At 57.0% G+C, this 16,587-nt stretch overlaps 7 protein-coding genes across 7 annotated transcripts; 5 read left to right on the top strand and 2 right to left on the bottom strand.

Moving 5' to 3' along the window:
- The first annotated feature begins 402 nt into the window (after window positions 1-402).
- Window positions 403-1,379, top strand: B0H64DRAFT_170825 (uncharacterized protein). The gene is made up of 2 exons (XM_062798758.1): window positions 403-909; window positions 992-1,379. Exons 1-2 carry the CDS (start codon window positions 455-457, stop codon window positions 1,149-1,151), a joined length of 615 nt encoding a protein of 204 aa, XP_062659984.1. The 5' UTR covers window positions 403-454; the 3' UTR covers window positions 1,152-1,379.
- A 297-nt stretch (window positions 1,380-1,676) lies between these two features.
- On the top strand, window positions 1,677-3,339 carry B0H64DRAFT_417859 (uncharacterized protein; the record flags this gene model as incomplete). The annotated part of the gene is made up of 6 exons (XM_062805270.1): window positions 1,677-1,762; window positions 1,813-1,953; window positions 2,013-2,262; window positions 2,317-2,504; window positions 2,571-2,853; window positions 3,025-3,339. The coding sequence occupies 6 exons, from the start codon at window positions 1,677-1,679 to the stop codon at window positions 3,337-3,339; spliced, it is 1,263 nt and encodes a 420-aa protein (XP_062659983.1).
- A 430-nt stretch (window positions 3,340-3,769) lies between these two features.
- On the bottom strand, window positions 3,770-5,060 carry B0H64DRAFT_461694 (uncharacterized protein; the record flags this gene model as incomplete). Its single annotated transcript, XM_062807516.1, has 3 exons — window positions 3,770-3,798; window positions 3,833-4,946; window positions 4,989-5,060. 3 exons carry the CDS (start codon window positions 5,058-5,060, stop codon window positions 3,770-3,772), a joined length of 1,215 nt encoding a protein of 404 aa, XP_062659982.1.
- A 461-nt stretch (window positions 5,061-5,521) lies between these two features.
- On the bottom strand, window positions 5,522-7,418 carry B0H64DRAFT_360797 (uncharacterized protein; the record flags this gene model as incomplete). Its single annotated transcript, XM_062801718.1, has 2 exons — window positions 6,445-7,418; window positions 5,522-6,391 (listed from the first exon to the last, which is right to left on the bottom strand). Exons 1-2 carry the CDS (start codon window positions 7,156-7,158, stop codon window positions 5,522-5,524), a joined length of 1,584 nt encoding a protein of 527 aa, XP_062659981.1. The 5' UTR covers window positions 7,159-7,418.
- Window positions 7,419-8,916: 1,498 nt separating this feature from the next.
- Window positions 8,917-9,558, top strand: B0H64DRAFT_374550 (uncharacterized protein; the record flags this gene model as incomplete). The annotated part of the gene is made up of 1 exon (XM_062802345.1): window positions 8,917-9,558. One exon carries the CDS (start codon window positions 8,917-8,919, stop codon window positions 9,556-9,558), a length of 642 nt encoding a protein of 213 aa, XP_062659980.1.
- Window positions 9,559-9,922: 364 nt separating this feature from the next.
- B0H64DRAFT_417857 (uncharacterized protein) lies at window positions 9,923-13,064 on the top strand (the record flags this gene model as incomplete). Its single annotated transcript, XM_062805269.1, has 5 exons — window positions 9,923-10,919; window positions 11,446-11,490; window positions 11,575-12,019; window positions 12,074-12,531; window positions 12,592-13,064. The coding sequence occupies 5 exons, from the start codon at window positions 9,923-9,925 to the stop codon at window positions 13,062-13,064; spliced, it is 2,418 nt and encodes an 805-aa protein (XP_062659979.1).
- A 1,171-nt stretch (window positions 13,065-14,235) lies between these two features.
- Window positions 14,236-16,099, top strand: B0H64DRAFT_322290 (uncharacterized protein; the record flags this gene model as incomplete). The annotated part of the gene is made up of 2 exons (XM_062800552.1): window positions 14,236-15,858; window positions 15,929-16,099. The coding sequence occupies 2 exons, from the start codon at window positions 14,236-14,238 to the stop codon at window positions 16,097-16,099; spliced, it is 1,794 nt and encodes a 597-aa protein (XP_062659978.1).
- Window positions 16,100-16,587: the final 488 nt, after the last annotated feature.

The following is a 16,587-nucleotide window of genomic DNA, read 5'->3' as shown; positions in this document are numbered from 1 at the left end:
GAGTTGGTGTTGGTGTTGTGAGGAATTCAACCCGTTCGGAAATCGAGATCGGGAAAGGGTGAACTTTGGAAACTGCAAGCAAGTGCACAAATTTACCGGATCCAGCCAATGCTTCTTCGTCTTGGTCTCGGTTCCGTTGGAACGCTGGATTCCCAGCAGCAGAATTATCGGTGCCAGAGATTATGCCACCTAAAGCGGTACGTACATTCTTGGCACCCCTGGGCCAGACCGTCTGGGCATGATTAGCGGTTGTGGCCTGGCGGCCGACTGGCAACCAGCTGGCGACGGTTGCACTGCCTTGATTTTCGCGGAGCTGGCTGTTTCCAGTTTCCTCCGCACCTGCCTGAGTTGCAGGGCGTCGCGACGATCACGTCCTTCCATTTCGTGTTGTCAAATGCTGCAGCAAAATGCAAGAAGAAAAAAACACGGCTAAAAATATAATTTGGCCCCCTCGATGCCCCCTTTTCCAGGTTCCTCCCCTGAGCTGACTCCCCAATTTTCCCATCAAACAAAGACCAGCCCTAAAGACTCCAAAAGTACACAAGCACGTAAGAGAGACAAAGCTGTTTCATCTCATGCGATCGATCGACGTCCTCCCGGTTGTGTAGAATGGTTAAGGGTCTTTGTCCACTGGACTAACCTCAAGGCGTGGTGGCAGAGTGGTCTAATGCGCAAGACTAGAAATCTTGTTCCTTCGGGAGCGTCTGTTCGAATCAGGTCCACGTCGAAGACAAAGTTAATCTTTTGGTCATTCCTTATCTGTGTCTCTTTTTCTTTTTCTTTTCTTTTCCCATCACCCTCTTCCCTCTTCGTGTCTGCTTTGCCTCCCTACCTAATCACCCCGGCTCATGGATATTCAACTTTTTACCCTTGGCTCCCGGACAACGAAGAAAAGGGCTGGCTTGCTTGGTACCGCACCCGAGCTCTATGAGTTAACATCCAACTTTAGATGAGCAAGAAAAAAAGACCAATCTAACAGCCCAGCTTGAAGTATAGAAACCCTCACCACCAAGATTAACCCCACTACCAGATGTCCGAGGAGTCCACTAGAGCGCAAGATCGGAGTGCGAGCCGTCACCCGCCCCTTGGCTCATGCCACACAATTGCCGGCATCGCCTAAGATATGCCGCAGTATAGCGGGGTCTAGGTAACGGCCAAATGTGCCATTGTCTCGGCTCAAATGGCCGAGTCTGCATTATCCACGGCCGTTATTGGCCGCGGCTCTCAACTGCCATTAATATCCCTCCTACATGCCCTATATAGTACACATGCTGATCATCGCGAGCACATTCCCCCTTCGAGTGACACCGTCCTTAACCATTGGCCAACGCGTCAGCAGTCTATGCAGAGAGAGAAACGACGTCCACCCCAGACCTAAACGAATCCTCCTTTTAAGTGCCGCGCGGAAAACGGAATTCTGTGATTGGTTGTGTGTCGACTATTCAATATCTCGAAGCTGACGTTACAACTTCGACGGCAGTTGGGCCGGGCTTGGTATCATGACTAGGGTGGGGGGCCAATCTAGGTTGAATTTGATGTTAGCTTCGAGAAGGTCATTTAGATAGAAAGCCGTGCCTGACCCGGGTTGAATGGTGAAGCGTGCGTCTCTAGCTCCTCTTCGTCTGTAGACACCCCGAAACTTCAAATCGCAGCCTAGCCTCGGCCGCAATCTCGATATGCGAGGAATCCAGAACGCCGTGGGCCTGTCCCTGCTTGTCGGGGCTTTGGCTGGGCCTGTTCAGAAGAGATGGGCGCCCAACGCGTAAGAAACACATGCACGTCGTCTCTCCAAGTCATACCTAATAACCCTAGGCCTCGCAACCCGGATTACCCCCTCGACGTCGTCGACAAGCTCGAGGAGTCCATCATGCCCAACGTCGAGTCCTGGATGGTTAAGCGGGCCGGCCAGTCCAACAATTGTACACTCGAGAATGCCGCTGTCAGGCGGGAGTGGTATGTGAACTTGACTCGGTGTCTCATACGCCCAGGAGGGGGGCGCTGACGACCAACAGGAGCGACCTCTCGGCGGAGGAGCGCAAGGAGTACATCAGCGCCGTTCTCTGCCTCCAGTCCAAGCCAGCCAAGGCGCCCAAGGACAAGGTCCCCGGTGCCCTGAGCAGGTTCGACGACTTCGTCGCGACCCATATGACCATGGCGGGTATGCTGCACAGCCCAAACAACCTGTTTGCCGCCCACCGATACTTCATCTATGCCTATGAGAAGGCTCTGCGTGAAGAGTGTGGGTACAAGGGCTACCAGCCGGTAATTTGCCTCCCAGTCTCATGAAGCGATAGAAAAACTTGTTGACGTCGTTAGTACATGAACTATGACCGCTACGTCGAGGACCCGATCAACTCGCCCATGTTCGACGGCAGCGAGACCAGCATGGGAGGCAACGGCGCCCCGAGCGAGTACTCGGGCGTTGCCCAGCCGTTCCCGAGGCCGTACAACAAGATACCATCCGCCGGCGGCGGCGGCTGTGTCACGGAGGGCCCGTTCAAGGAGTCCGTCCCCCTTTTTCCATCTCACCCCTTCAGCGTAGCACCACTGACGAGCCATCCGTAACACAGCATGGTCGTCTCGCTCGGCCCCAAATCCACCATCGTGAGCAACATCCCCGCCAACCCGCAGGCCGACGGCTTGGGCAGTAACCCGCGGTGCCTGCGGCGCGACGTCAACAAGTTCTCGGCGGCGGGCGCCCGGGCCAACTACACGTACAGCGCCATCATGGACAACCCCGAGATCGACAGCTTCTACAACCGGTACCTGGGCATGCCGCAGCTCAAGGGCGACGTCAACCCCTGGGGCATCCACAGCGCGGGGCACTACATCATCGGCGGCGACCCGGGCGGAGTAAGTTTCTCTTTCTGCTATTCCCTCTTCCCCCTTATTATTTCCCCCTTTCCCATGCTACTTACCCCCTTACCCTTCCTTACCCCTTTCCCGTCCCCCATCTCCACCCCTCAAACAAACAACCAACTCTACAAACCCTTCCACTAACCTCCGCCCCTCCCAACACAACAGGATTTCTACTGCTCCCCCGGCGATCCCGCCTTCTACTTCCACCACGGCATGCTCGACCGCGTGTGGTGGATCTGGCAGATGCAGGACCCCGACAACCGGGTCGACGCCGTCCCCGGCGCCAGCGGGTCGAGCATGAACATGGCGCTGGCCATGGACACCGACATGGGCACCGTCATGGCTGGTATGAAAAATAAGCGGGCGGATATCCAGGACGCGGTGGTGGATCTGGGGTGGACGGCGCCGCCGGTGAAATTGGTGGATTTGAATGAGCAGATGGGGGGGTTGGGAGGGGAGTTTTGTTATATTTATGTTTGAGTGAAGTGTGAAGTGGGAGAGGGGGTTGAGGTTCGGTTGGAAGGGGAGGGACAGATTGCTTAGGATAGGTAGTTGACGATACTAGGTTTCGATGACAGTGAACCTGACTGATAGGGCACCTTGAGCACCGCTGTAGTCTCGTCAATATAGTGTTGTCTCACAACTGCATGTCATTAATTTTATACACAAAAACAAAAACTTGATTCAAATTCGATGGCTTAACGCTATTACATTACCGGGCTATTCAGATCAACCCATCCAATAATATATTCTTAATTACCCCGTATAACCTTTAAACGCCATTTCCACCTCGAACTATCCAACAGACTAAGCTACGCAGTAGTCTCTTTCCATCTTCTTATCGTATTCCAAGCCATATTGATGGACCCCGTGGCCGCCAAGAAGGCGTAGATCGCCCCTGTGATAAGTATCAAGATGGGGTTGATGTCGACGAAGATGCTGAGCAGGATGAGTGTATAGAAGATTAACATACTGCCGAAACATGGAAAGCCGGGGGCAGGGCGGGTAGTCCACAGGTCGAGATCTGTTAATGGTAGGTGCATGCACGCTGCGACGGCGATACTAGCCATTCTCCAGAGCCAGCTCAGGATATGCCAGGTTTGGGTGGAGAGGGCATTCCACGAACGGGCCCAGAACTTAACCGGCCAAATCCTCTTCAGAGCCTTTGTTGTTTTTCGAGTGACGTGGCTTAATGCTGTCTTGACCCAGTGGAAGTATTCTCGCATCCTGGTCGGAAGATTGATCAGGAATTGCAACATTTTGATCCAGGCGAGGAACTCCTTCGTGCTGCTAAGCACCGTATCCCATAACCGAGCCAAGGACTTCCCCAGGGATATCCCCTTCAACGATTTTGTGGTTTTATCAGAGGCAAATTCTAGGATTGCCTTGAGCCGGCCAAAGCACCGCCGTACTGTGGCGGGGAGAACGACGAGTATTGATAGTTGAACTAGTCTAACCACCAAGTCCAGATACTGCTTGGTCTTGGAGGGAACAGCGAGTATTGTGTTCTTAGACCAGTTCAGACACTGCCGCACCCCAGTCAGCTTGGTCTCCGACATGCCAGCCCGGTAACTCTCCGTTGGTACTGACTCTTTTGTTGACTTTGCTGGTTTTGTTTTCTTCGCCAGCTGCGGTGCCGGCTCCTGGCCGCTATCGGACGAGCCCTTCGACTCCTTCGCGTCGACCGGGCCGCGGATAGCGGTCTTGGCGGCATGTAGTTTGTCGACGACGAGCTCGCCCCAGCAGAGCTGTGGGACGCCGTACCAGTCGGGGACTTTGTTGTCCCGGTGGTAGACACACCGCTGCAGCGGGTTCGTTAGGGTCTCATGCGCCACCCGGTAGGTCTCAAGCTTGGGGGTGGCGAGAGTACTGATAAAGACGTTCTCTTTGGTCTCGCGTACGAGGTTGTTGTAGACCGACGTGATGGTTCCGGCCGATGACGTGGTTTTGACCCCGAGGATGTCGTAAGGGGTGGTAGCCTTGGGGTCGAGGACCAGGTCCGTGGGGATTGTTAGGACGGCAAGGAGGAAGAAGGCCAAGAGGACGAAGGCCCCTAGCAACCGCCGCACGATCGGCTTGGATGCGGCCTGCATTCCGTATACGTAGGCCAAGACTAGGCACTTTCTTACCAGGGGATCCGAGGCTAATATGATGAGGAGTAGTGTTTCTATCACCTCATCCAGGAGGGCTTGGGAGAACATTAGGTGAATATTGCCGCATGTACTTTGTTGGTGTAATTAAATTCAAGACTCCGTTTATGAGTTCGTGTTCTGAAGATAAGACCGGGTTGGGCGGTCCTCAGCGGCAGGGGTAGGCTATATAAATTCATCTTGTTCTTTGGTTGATTTCTTTGCTGGCCCGGGACAATGGGATTGTTTTTTAAGCACCTGAATTTGGACGCTTTGCTGATACACCAGAAATAACTCATTGTCAGCCCACAATGAATTCATTCAAGTTATCAAGTTACCGGGGTACTCGAGACAATGAACCCCAAGTCTTGCCCTCGATAGGTATGTGTATGTATGTATGTACCTGGCAGTTTTACATTGCTACCTCCAACGCCGATAGATGACCCCCCCTGCCCATGCAAACAATCCCAAACCCTTCCAACTATGATACAGCAAGATCCAATAAAAATACCACTACTAGCCCCCCCATTAAATCACGAAGGTATCGGCACGTCCCCCACAACCACCCAATCCCCCCCTTCCCCATCCAACTTCACCTCCACCACCTTCCCACCCCTCTGAAAGTAACACCGCCTCTCATCCTCCGCCTCCTCCACCGGCACAGCCTTCCCCGCCGCATTCGACGGCGACGAGCCCAGCGTCAGACAAGCAATATCAGTATCCTTATCAGCGCCCTTGAGCGCATCGGGCGCGGCCGTCCTCCACGGCGCCTCGCCGGAGTCCGGGTCTGCCGCGCCGCCGTCCGTGTATAGCACGAGGATGTTGCCGTCGGCGTCCGGGTGCAGCACGTAGGTGTCGACGCGGCGGCCCGTGTCGACGCGGCGGCCCGTGTCGCCGCCGCCGCGCGCGACCGAGAAGGCCGCGATCGGCGCCTGCTTGCTGGGCAGGGTGATGTCCGGCAGGGTGGTCGGCCAGGGTTGCCGGAAGCTGGCGGATCGGTTGGGCGAGTTGAGGTCCTGGATCAGGACCGCGAGTTTGGAGTCCTTGTCTTGGTGGAAGACGGCGTACCCGGGCTTGACGGCGATGGTGTTGAAGTCGGTTGCGGTGGGGACGACGGCCAGCCGGGTGCCCGCCTGCGGCGTGAATTTGAGGTCGTTGTTGTCCCACGATGCGGACGGCCGGAAGTCCTTGCCACCGGTTAGGAGGTTGCGCACGTGGTGGAGGGAGCCGGCGCCGTCTTGGAAGAGGATCCACGGCCAGTAGGCTCCCAGGCCGCTGCCGAGGCCTGTGTAGATATCGCGGTTGTTGACGCTATCTTCCTTGGTGCTGGGGGTGTCGAGTTCGTTCAAGCTGACGCCGAGCAGACGGGACTTGACACCCGTGTAGAAGAGCTCGATCATGGGCTGGGAGGGTGTTAGAGTGCCGGGGGTTGATGGGTCGGAGGGGAGAAACTAACCTGAAAGTAATCGCCCCAGATAATCGTCGAGGCCGCCAGGCGACTGCCGGCTATGGCATACGAGTTTATGCTGACGGGCTCCGACCAGCACGTGTCCTTGTCCGACGCAAGGCTCTTGTCGCATCGTACGTATTGCAGCTCGTCCTTTTCATCTTGGAAGAAGAGGTACGTTTCGGCACTGCCATCCGGCTTTCTCCAGCCCGTCACGGCGAGCCCTGAGCCCTGCCGTATCGGTGTTGAGTTGGCCGTACTGTTCGTGTCGTCGGCTGGAGGGTCTGCATCCCCTGAACCTCCCGCGTCATCCCCAGAGCTTGCCGAGTCCTCGCCCCCCTGTGATGCTGATGAGTCCCCTGATGACGAGTTTGCAGCTCTGCTCCCTAATACACCCCCCAAGACGGCGCCAATAATAACAAGGATGGCAATGACTCCTCCGATAATTAACCACATCCGCTTCCTCCCCGAACCGGCGGCGGGCGTGGAAGGCGTCGAATGCAGATGTGACGCCGGTGGTGGGTAGTGCTCCGGGTCTGCCGAGTAGGCGTATGAAGGCGTGGTCGCCTCCTTTCCGCTATGGATATACTCGCTGGCTGCAACCTCGGGAAGGGGTTGACCATAGTAACCATAGTGGGAGCTGGCGACCTCAAGATCCGGTTGGTCCATTACCTCCAGCCCAGGCTGCTCTTGAGGGCTGGGCGAGTAGTGGTGGCGATCCATTGCCCGTGGTAAGGAATTCCACCCGCAGAAGTCCGTTCGAGAAGTGCCGTATTGCCGTGTCGGTCACTGTGAGTGAGGCCGAGGTCAAGATCACGGAATTCCGGTGGAGTTGGCGAGTAAATTGGTTTTGAGAGGGCTGGGGGTAGCCACGATCGTTTGTTCCATGCACGAATTTGTCAGGGGGGGGAGATGAGCCCCGTCCTACAGCGCCAATGGGGAGGGGTTGGACTCGAGAAGCCAGGGGATCTGACAGGGGGTTGAATCCTGAGAAACCCAGTTACCCGCATTATGGCCCCCAACGAAGACCCGATTCGATCCCTCTGACCACCCAGGCTCACCGGGGCCATTAATATCCCGCTTCTCCTCAGCCCTGGCGGCTGGGGGACAGCACCACGAAGTTGAATGCAACATTCCACGGAGACCCTCCAGAGCCTTCTGCTCTCAGACGGCGCGGATGTTTGATCATGGAACTGTCCCTGGCTGACGCTCTCTTGGGTCCCAGCTACAGAGAGGCGCGGTTATTCCTGAAACAATTCTTTCTTTTTTCAATAACTCGCGCCGTGGTTACACAGACGGAAATTAGCCGCTGCGGGCTGACACCCGATTTCAGTCGCTTGTTCGTGCGAGGGTCGAGATTCATCTGGTTTAAGGAAGGGAGGCCACCCGCCATCATGACCTGGACGGGGAATCCATCCAAGCCATACTCAGCAAAAAGGTACAGTTAGATTTGGCGTCCGGAGGAAAGCTTTCGGTCATTTCACTGCCTCCAGACTTTGTGCAACATTAACACTAGGGCCCAGATCGCAAAGAAGACAATGGGGGTGGCTAGCAAGCCATGGCCCATGGATGACATTTAGATTTTTAGACTATAGTTTTGCGTGGTAACTGCCCGGGAATTCAAGACTACATGGTTTCCGCCACCGTACTGCTTCGATGCTTGGTTTAAGGATGTTGCTTGCTATTACGAATAGGGATATGGATTGGGGAGCCCAATGTACCTAGACGGTTCGTCCCGAGCTCCCTTCTATGAACAAGCTCACCCACGCCATCGGTAACTGTGGCGTGGTAACCGAATCGCATTCAAGGGGCCGCGGGTAGTAATAGTTACACAGAAAGGGCTCTGGGCCACGTTACCGTCCGCGGATGTAGGACACAAGTAACCTTGAGGAGAATGGATCGTACCATTTCCGTGTTTTTTTTGCACTTCCATTTACTATAAATCGGAAGACCATTAAACCCGAGGATGAGGATGGTGACATCCCACTTGCGGATGAAGACGGCATGTGACCCGGGGGGACGGTAGTCGTAATCACTAGAAGGGAAAGCGGACGTAACGAGATTCACTGCCGCGTGGCACAGCAGGCCACGCGGGTTGCCCGCCTAAAACTCATATATAGCATTTGAAGTTGTCGAATACAGAAGCTTCATCTTGGTTCACGCCGTAGCTGTCAATATAAGCGGCAACGTTGCGTGGCAGATACGAGGTAGCATTGTACTACTCAGGTCTTTAGCCGCCGGAGAGCGGCAAACCGTGGCCATGATCTTCCTTTATATATCTGCTCAGTCATACCATCTCGAACCAGAGCCATCTAAGCTTCAACCGGCCTATATCCACAAGTCTCCCCAGCATCTCAACCAGCCAAGGCAGCATCTCAGCCAAGCCAGCCAGCCTCCCAACCACACCGGAACCCAACCCCAACATCCACTCACACACACCTCCCCGCCACCATCACCACCACCACCACCACCACCACCACAATGCTCAACCCCCTCCGCAACCCCCTAACCCTCCTCACCACCCTCACCACAACACTCACCCTCACCACCGCCCTCCGCGCCCCCACCCTCCTCGAGCCGTGGCAAATCACCCGCCTCTCCACACACTCCCCCTCCGGCTACCCCGGCGGACACCCCTACTCCCGCCTGCGCTTCACCATCCACGACCCCAACACCATCGTGCTCGGGACGACCAACTTCGGCGACGCCGACTTCACCCCGACGTCGGCCAACTGCACGGTGTGGTGGATGTCGTACGAGGCCGACCCGCGCGAGGGCGGGTGGATGAATACCTGCGGGGAGACGGCGGCGGGCGGCGGGGGGTTGCAGGGGAAGTGGATGTTTGAGGTGGTGGAGGGGACCGGGGAGGGCGGGGTGACGACGGATTTTGGGGTGCGGGTTGCGCTGGAGGAGGCGGTTACGCTGGCGCAGGGGAGCGTGGTGAAGCTGAGGTTTCAGGGGGAGGCGGCGTTTAGGGTTGGGGGGAATATGGCGGGCTCGTGTGGGGGGAGTAGTGTGTGTAATTGGGGGTTGAAGGAGGAGGATTCGCCCGTGTTGGTCAAGCAGGAGTTGATCGAGATGGTGTGTGTGTCGGGGACGTGTGAGGATGAGGATGTGGAGTGAGGAGGGGCGGAAAGGGGTGGTGATGAGGAGGTTAGAGAAAATAAGACTTGATACAGACTTGATACATGTGGTGAAGCTGGGGAATATACCATACCCACTTACAAAATGTGAGCTGTGATAAGGTAGCTCAAGCTCAATGCGCATACGCAACTGCACATACGGCGCCCTTGAGTCAACGAGGGTAACCCCACTTCTGGCGAGCGGGGACGATGAGGTGACTCAATGACTGCATCAAGCTGGCTTATAAAGCAGTCTCACGCAACGCATCTCTGCTTACCTCCTGCCTCTGTTCGATCAAAGAATCTGCAGCGCGGAGCCTGATCTTGACCTGTCATTGCCCCGACAGTTCCAAGAACCCCTGAAAATGGCAGACCTGAAGCTTGACTTCGTCACCCTCGATGTCTTCACTGACACCCGGTTCCTGGGCAACCCGCTCGCGGTGGTCTTCGTCCCGGCGACTGTCCGGAACCGCCTCGACCAGGAGACCAAGCAGCGCATCGCGCGCGAGTTCAACCTCTCCGAGACAGTGTTCCTGCACACGCTCGAGAACGAGCCCAGCACGGGCTCCAGCACCCGCGAAATCGACATCTTCACCCCGAGGAAGGAGCTTCCTTTCGCCGGCCACCCAACCGTCGGCTCGGCCTACCTGATCCTGCACCACTTCGGCTGGGGCCACGTCGACACGCTGCAGACCAAAGCCGGGCCGATCCGTATCGAGGCGCTCGCAGGCCAGGCAGCGGGCCGCATCCGGGCGGCGATCCCGCACGCGGTGCGCATCCACCAGCACTCGCTGGGCAGCCTGCTCAGCGCCCCGTCCACGGAGCCGGCCACGGCGAGCGCCATCGAGCAGGGCCTGTCGCCGCACGCGGATATCCGCGCGGCCGAGCTGAGCGCGCCCGTCGTGAGCATCGTCCGCGGCATGACTTTTGTCTTGGTGCGCCTGGAGAATCTGGAGCAGCTCGCGCGTGCGCCGCCGGCGGCCGATATCGATTTTGACAAGATCGGTTTGCTTGATGAGGGGGCGTGGAAAGAGAGTCTCGTTGTGCGGTACTATTATGTTCTGGGGGGGGATGAGGCGTCTGCAGGGGGCAATGAGAGGACCAACATCCGGACGAGGCTGCTGCGATCTGGGTTCGAGGATCCTGCTACCGGCAGCGCGGCGTGCACGCTGTCAAGCTATCTGGCCTGCCAACGGGGGGCGGTGGAAAAGGGGGCGTCTTTTGCGATTACGCAAGGCGTGGAGATGGGGAGGCGGAGTGAGATTTATATTGATGCCACTGTTCAGCGTGTCGGTTCATCGGGGGCGGTCGGCATCAAGGAACTTCATCTTGGTGGAACGGCCGTGGTTGTGATGAACGGGAGTCTCCCAGTGTAAGGTAATGAGTCACTTGAGTGATCATGAAAACGACGACGCATCCTTGACAGCGGGCAGGAACTCGGAGTGCAAATGAGTCGGTGATCTCGATAAGTGATGATGTTGTGAAGTTGGGCGGGGATGTTGACTGGATAGTCTCATCAATTGATTGCCTCTGAACCACAGACTCGGCCAGTTTGTGGAATTCTGCATTTTGTATTTTTGAGAGAGAAACTGAATTGAGTCTGGCTTCAACTTCCTGCTTGGGAAGGAAGTGAGGCCAGAGGGCAGTCGAGAAATGATTGGCTGTTTTTGGGCCTGTGGGACCACCAGGCTGGCTCGTGCCTTGAAGCGCGGCAGAGCTGCCAGCCGCCAAAAAGTTGGGGAGCTCGTGTGGAAGTCGCATTCAACAACAGACCCATCAAACTACTTCTTCAGAGGAACAGCACAAGACGTCGAGATGTTGTGCGCACGTATGTTGATATTTTACCCAGTAATGTATTAGGTGGCAGGTATGCTAACAATTGATGCAGTTTCAGGCGAGGTCCCCGAGGAGCCCGTCGTGTCGCGGAAGACAGGTCCGTCGCATTCACCCATCTCCCGTCGCCCATGGCAAATCGCAAACGGGGAGTCCCTTATTGTCGTACTAACTTAGCTCCTAGGCACCGTGTTCGAGAAGCGGCTGATTCTAAAGTACATCGAAGAGAACGGGAAGGAACCCGGCACCGACGAGGAGCTCGACCCCGAAGACCTGTTGTCCGTCAAGACCAGTCGCGTGGTCCGGCCGCGCCCACCGAACTTCACATCCCTGCCGTCGCTGCTCAAGGCTTTTCAGGATGAATGGGATGCGCTGGTGCTCGAGACATACAATACAAGGGAACAACTCTCCCGGACGAGGGAGGAACTCGCGACAGCTCTCTATCAGCACGATGCAGCGGTCCGTGTCATTGCACGGCTAACCAGGGAGCGGGACGAGGCCCGCGAGGCTCTGTCCAACGTCACCGTTGCCCAGGCAGCGGCGGGGCCTGCAAACGGTGATGCGATGGCTGTTGACAACGAGAGCCTGCCGGAGAACCTGGTGGAACATGTCAACGAGTTGCAGCAACAGTATGTGGCCTGGAATTCACCCTGACTACAACCCGGCGCTGACACATCCTGCAGATTAACAAAGGGCCGCAAGAAGCGCCCCATCCCCAAAGGCTGGGCAAACTCGGACGACGTGGCCAACCTCCAGCAAGTCTCGTACACCGACCTGACCGTCTCACAAGCGTCGTCCCTCGATACCGAATCCGAGTACGCGGCCATTGGCGGCCTGGACGGGAAGCTCGATATCTACTCGATCCAGGGTAACACGGTGGAGAGGACACTTGACATTGGCGAGCCGGTGACGGCCACGGCCTGGACGGGGAGCAAGGTCGTCCTGGCCACGGCGAGGGGGTCCGTCAAGGTGTTTGACAACGGTAGCGAGACGGCCTCGTTCCAGGCGCACGCGGGTGCGGCGACGGGCCTCTCGGTACATCCGGGCGGGCGGATCCTTGCGTCTGTCGGTGTGGACAAGAGCTTCGTCTTTTACGATCTGGAGTCGCTGGAGCAGGTATCTCGGTGCTATACTGATGCTTGTACGTCCTTTTCCCCTTTTCCCACATCCACCGCCATTCTGCATATGCTAACCGTTTCAGCTCTCACCGCCTGCGCATTCCACCCCGACGGCAAGCTCTTTGGTGCCGGGACACAATCAGGGGATATCAAGGTTTTCCAGTCCGATACCGGTGAGCAGGCAGAAAGCTTCAACCTCGGCACGCCAGTGCAAACGCTCGTCTTTTCCGAGAACGGCTTCTGGTTTGCTGCGGCGGGCAAGGGCCAGTCGACGACCACCATTTTCGACTTGCGGAAATCGGGTCCCGCGGCCCAGGTCAAGGAGCTGCAAACGGGTGACGCCCAGGCCCTGGCATGGGACTACACGGGCCAGTACCTGGCGACGGCTGGATCGATGGGTGTCACGGTGCAGATGTACTCCAAGAGCTCCAAGTCGTGGTCCGAGCCGCTTCGGACCAGCACGCCCGCTGCCGCCATCAGGTGGGGACCCGAGGCCAAGTCGCTGGTCACGGTGAGCAAGGAGGGCGTGGTGTCGGTGCTTGGGGCTAAGGAATGACGTGGGGACTGTGTGAACGGGGCGGATTCGGAATGGGTCCGAGCGAGACTGTATCATAGATGTCTTTCTGCTGGCGCCCGAAAATGTGATACCTGCATTGGCAGAAGCCTGAGGTTTTCAGAGAGGATCCGGTGGGGCTCTCATCCGTGTTTGGCTTGTTGTGCGGTCCGGCCACAGGCAGAAGCTGTGTTTGTTTTTATTTATTATTGCATCAATTTCGGTGACTCAGGGATGTTTTGGCGAATGTTCTGTTGGCATGGATGCCAACGATTTGCAGTATTGACGCAGGCAGCACCAGCTGTTAACGGGTGGCGACTCTCCCTCGTGGACCTCGTGCGCCTCGGAACATTTGCATGCTGCTGGCAGCCGCTGGGGCGGGGCTCAGGCGGCCGTCCCAAAGCGGGTTCCTCTGCAGCGGCTGTTTGCCATTGTGCGTGCGTGCACTGACGCCGTCTGGTGTGTGAATTGGCGATTTGCCAGAGCGGAAGCGGCGAATCCCGCACCTCACCGAACGCCCGAGGCCACAGCGCCAACGTCCCTCGACTCGCCCCGTCGCCCGGGCCTTTACAAACCCGAAAAAACGTCACTTTCTTCAAAGGCTGCACAGGGCGCCCGAGTGACTCGTCGCGGTGGTCTGTTCGCAAGACAGATTACGCGGTCCATGTTGCCCCCTTCGGTCTCTTTCCAGAACTTGCTGCATTCAACCCGCGCAGCCTCGAGTTAGTTCCCGTGCACGACAACGAATCGAACGAGGCTCCCCGAAAACGAAAATACCAACACCGAAACTATATCCCGCTCGCCACGAGCACACCCAACAACAAACACTGACTGCTGGAGCTCCCCGGAAAAGCAGTGGAGAGGACGTCACGACTCTTCTCCCCCCGATAATTACCTCCCCTCTCGCGCGGGTGGTGCAGTTTGCCCTCGGATCTCCCGGCAGTAAGCAACGATTACAGCTCGACCGAGAGACGCACAAATGGATCCCTACGAGAGCGACTCTATCGAGGTAGAAGGCTTGCCTTCTGATGCTTTCGAACCCCACGATTTCGACCCACCACGGTGGGAGGCAGAGATGGACGACTACGAGAGCGATTCCATCGAGGTGGAACAAGGGTTGCCTTCCGATGCCTTCGATCCCGAAGAGATCGACCCACTGCCGAGGGACGCAGGGATGGACAATTACGAGAGCGACTCAATCGAGGTAGAAGAGGGCTTGCCTTCCGATGCTTCTGACACCGAAGATATCGACCTTGAACCGCCCCACCCGGCGAGCGACTTTTCGAGCTGGCCTGCCGAGTCTTCGCCAGGCCCAGGTGGCGAGGAGGGGATGGAGGACTCCGACATGGAGAGCGAGGCGGTCTCCGAGAACCACGAGGAGGAAGACTATTCTGGGCAAAGCGGAGAGGATTACGGGGACGACGAGGAAGACGCCGAGACCGATGAGGAATTGGACGAGGACGCGTCCCAATCCGTTTTGGGGGATGAGGAGGGAGGGGAAGCGGGCGATTTTGAGGGCGATTTTGAGGGCGATTTTGAGGGTGGCCTTGAGTTTGGATTTGACGCCCGGGGTTCTGTGGAAGATTCGGATGAAGAAATGTCCGACAACCAACTCTCCCCCGCTCCCCATGGCGACCACCAACAAATCGTGGACCTTCTTGCCAACTACCACCCCCGCCACGAGGAGGAAGAGGGGCTTTTTGTCGACCAAGACCCCGATTTGCTGCAGCCTTTCGAAGCGATCCTCTCCAACGTCAGACGAAACCACGCTCGGGCTATCAATCTGGTTTCCGAACTGCACTCCGAGGTCCGCAATCTCAGCCAGGGAAGGGCATCTCGCAGCGCACGCGAGAACCGTCACTATAACCCGTACACCGCAGCCGACGACGTGGGCGTGGCGCGTGTTAGGATGAACCAGCCCCGGAATGGCCGTCACTTGCCCGATGAAATAGTTGAGGTCGAGCTGCGCGCATCGCCGCCAGCAATGCGCCGCAATCGATCTTCGCTCGGGGCCCGCGCGCAGCCAGAAGTCATTGACTTGACCGGGGAGCCAGATTCGCCAGAAGAGTCGCGTACCGTTGTGCCTCCCAGGGCGCGTGCATCAAACGGGTCTCAGGTTCATATGCCGGGAAGGAACCCGCGGCGCAGAGCGTCATTGAACCAGCGCACGCCTTCTCTTGCACGAAGTGATGGCAGCCTCCTCGGAAACCAGGCCAATGTCATCGACCTCACTTTAGACGATTCTCCGGCCCCGGCTCCCCCACCGCTGCCACTGCCACTGCCTCGTCGCAACAATCCCGACAATCCACCCCACCACCACCGTAACCAACACCACCATCATCGCCGTCGCCAACCCCCGCGCGGTCCCCCCGTCGAACTCGACCACGAAGAAGGAATTGGTGCTAGGTTCGCTGGTTTATTCAGGAGAGACTTTTTGAGTTTCGATTTGATCCAGCGCCTCGGTTTCGGTCGCCCGCACGACGTCGAGGTTCAAGTCATTGGTGGTGGTCACCTCAACATGGATAATCCACTCGGAGGCAATATTCCCAACCTCGATTATCGCGTCAACGGCAATGCTGCCGCTCCCAAGCCCGACCATGTCCCGCCTCCCCCGCCACGTGAGGGTTTTACTCGCGACACCGGTAACGACGACGATGTTATCATCTGCGCCGGCTGCGAGCAGGAATTGAAGTACGACCCCGACGCCGGCGATGATGCCATGCGCCCCATGAAGAAGCCTCGCACCAGGAAGGACCACGAAGAGCACCACTTCTGGGCTCTCAAGGATTGCGGACATGTAAGTTTGATTTGATAGCCTTGCCTTGCTTTTGATCGCCTGTACTTTTTTGCTAACTTCTCCGTCAAAGGTCTACTGCAGGAATTGCTACGAGAGCCGTCACCTCCGCAAGGGAACTGCCAAGACCCCGTCAGCACACTTTCGCCGCGATCCTGAGAACGCCCGCAAGAATCTCTGCGCTGTGGAGGACTGCTCGACCGAGGCAAACAACAAGTCAAACTGGGTCGGCCTGTTCCTTTGAGTCGCTCGGTACCTGTTTTTCCTTCCTTGCCTCCCACAAAGGCTGCACATTCGAGCATTGGGTGGCTATTTCGGTACCGGGGCCACCAGTTGCGTCTGGAAGATGAGAACAGGTCCTTTTTGCGGCATCACTGGAGCCCTGGCTTTCTTCTTCTTTACTTTTCCGACGGTTGCCAGCTCATGTTGCACATTGGAAGCGTGATCTTTTGCATGGAGCCGCATTGGGATGCGTTAGGACGCGTTCAGATTTCATTACGGCATGGCTGGGCGTTGGTTGCGTTGGCTGGGTTGGGTGGCAATGGGATGGGAATGCATGGACGGAAACGTAGAGGCGTTTTTTCTTCCGTAGACGTGTTTATTCTGTACCATTTCCCGTTTGTTATCCTTTCTTCCACTGGCCCGAATGAGTCTTTTGCCTTTAGCTGGTCTTCGTTCTCGAGCAAATCTGGGCGTGGGACGATACGCCAGTGACGCGCATGGGTTGGGTCG

The sequence above is a fragment of the Chaetomium fimeti genome, assembly GCF_033439085.1.
Source record: "Chaetomium fimeti strain CBS 168.71 chromosome Unknown B0H64scaffold_4, whole genome shotgun sequence".
NCBI lineage: Eukaryota > Fungi > Ascomycota > Sordariomycetes > Sordariales > Chaetomiaceae > Chaetomium > Chaetomium fimeti.
The sequence above is the reverse complement of the archived record's forward strand: the minus strand, read 5'-3'. Positions and strand labels throughout refer to the sequence as shown.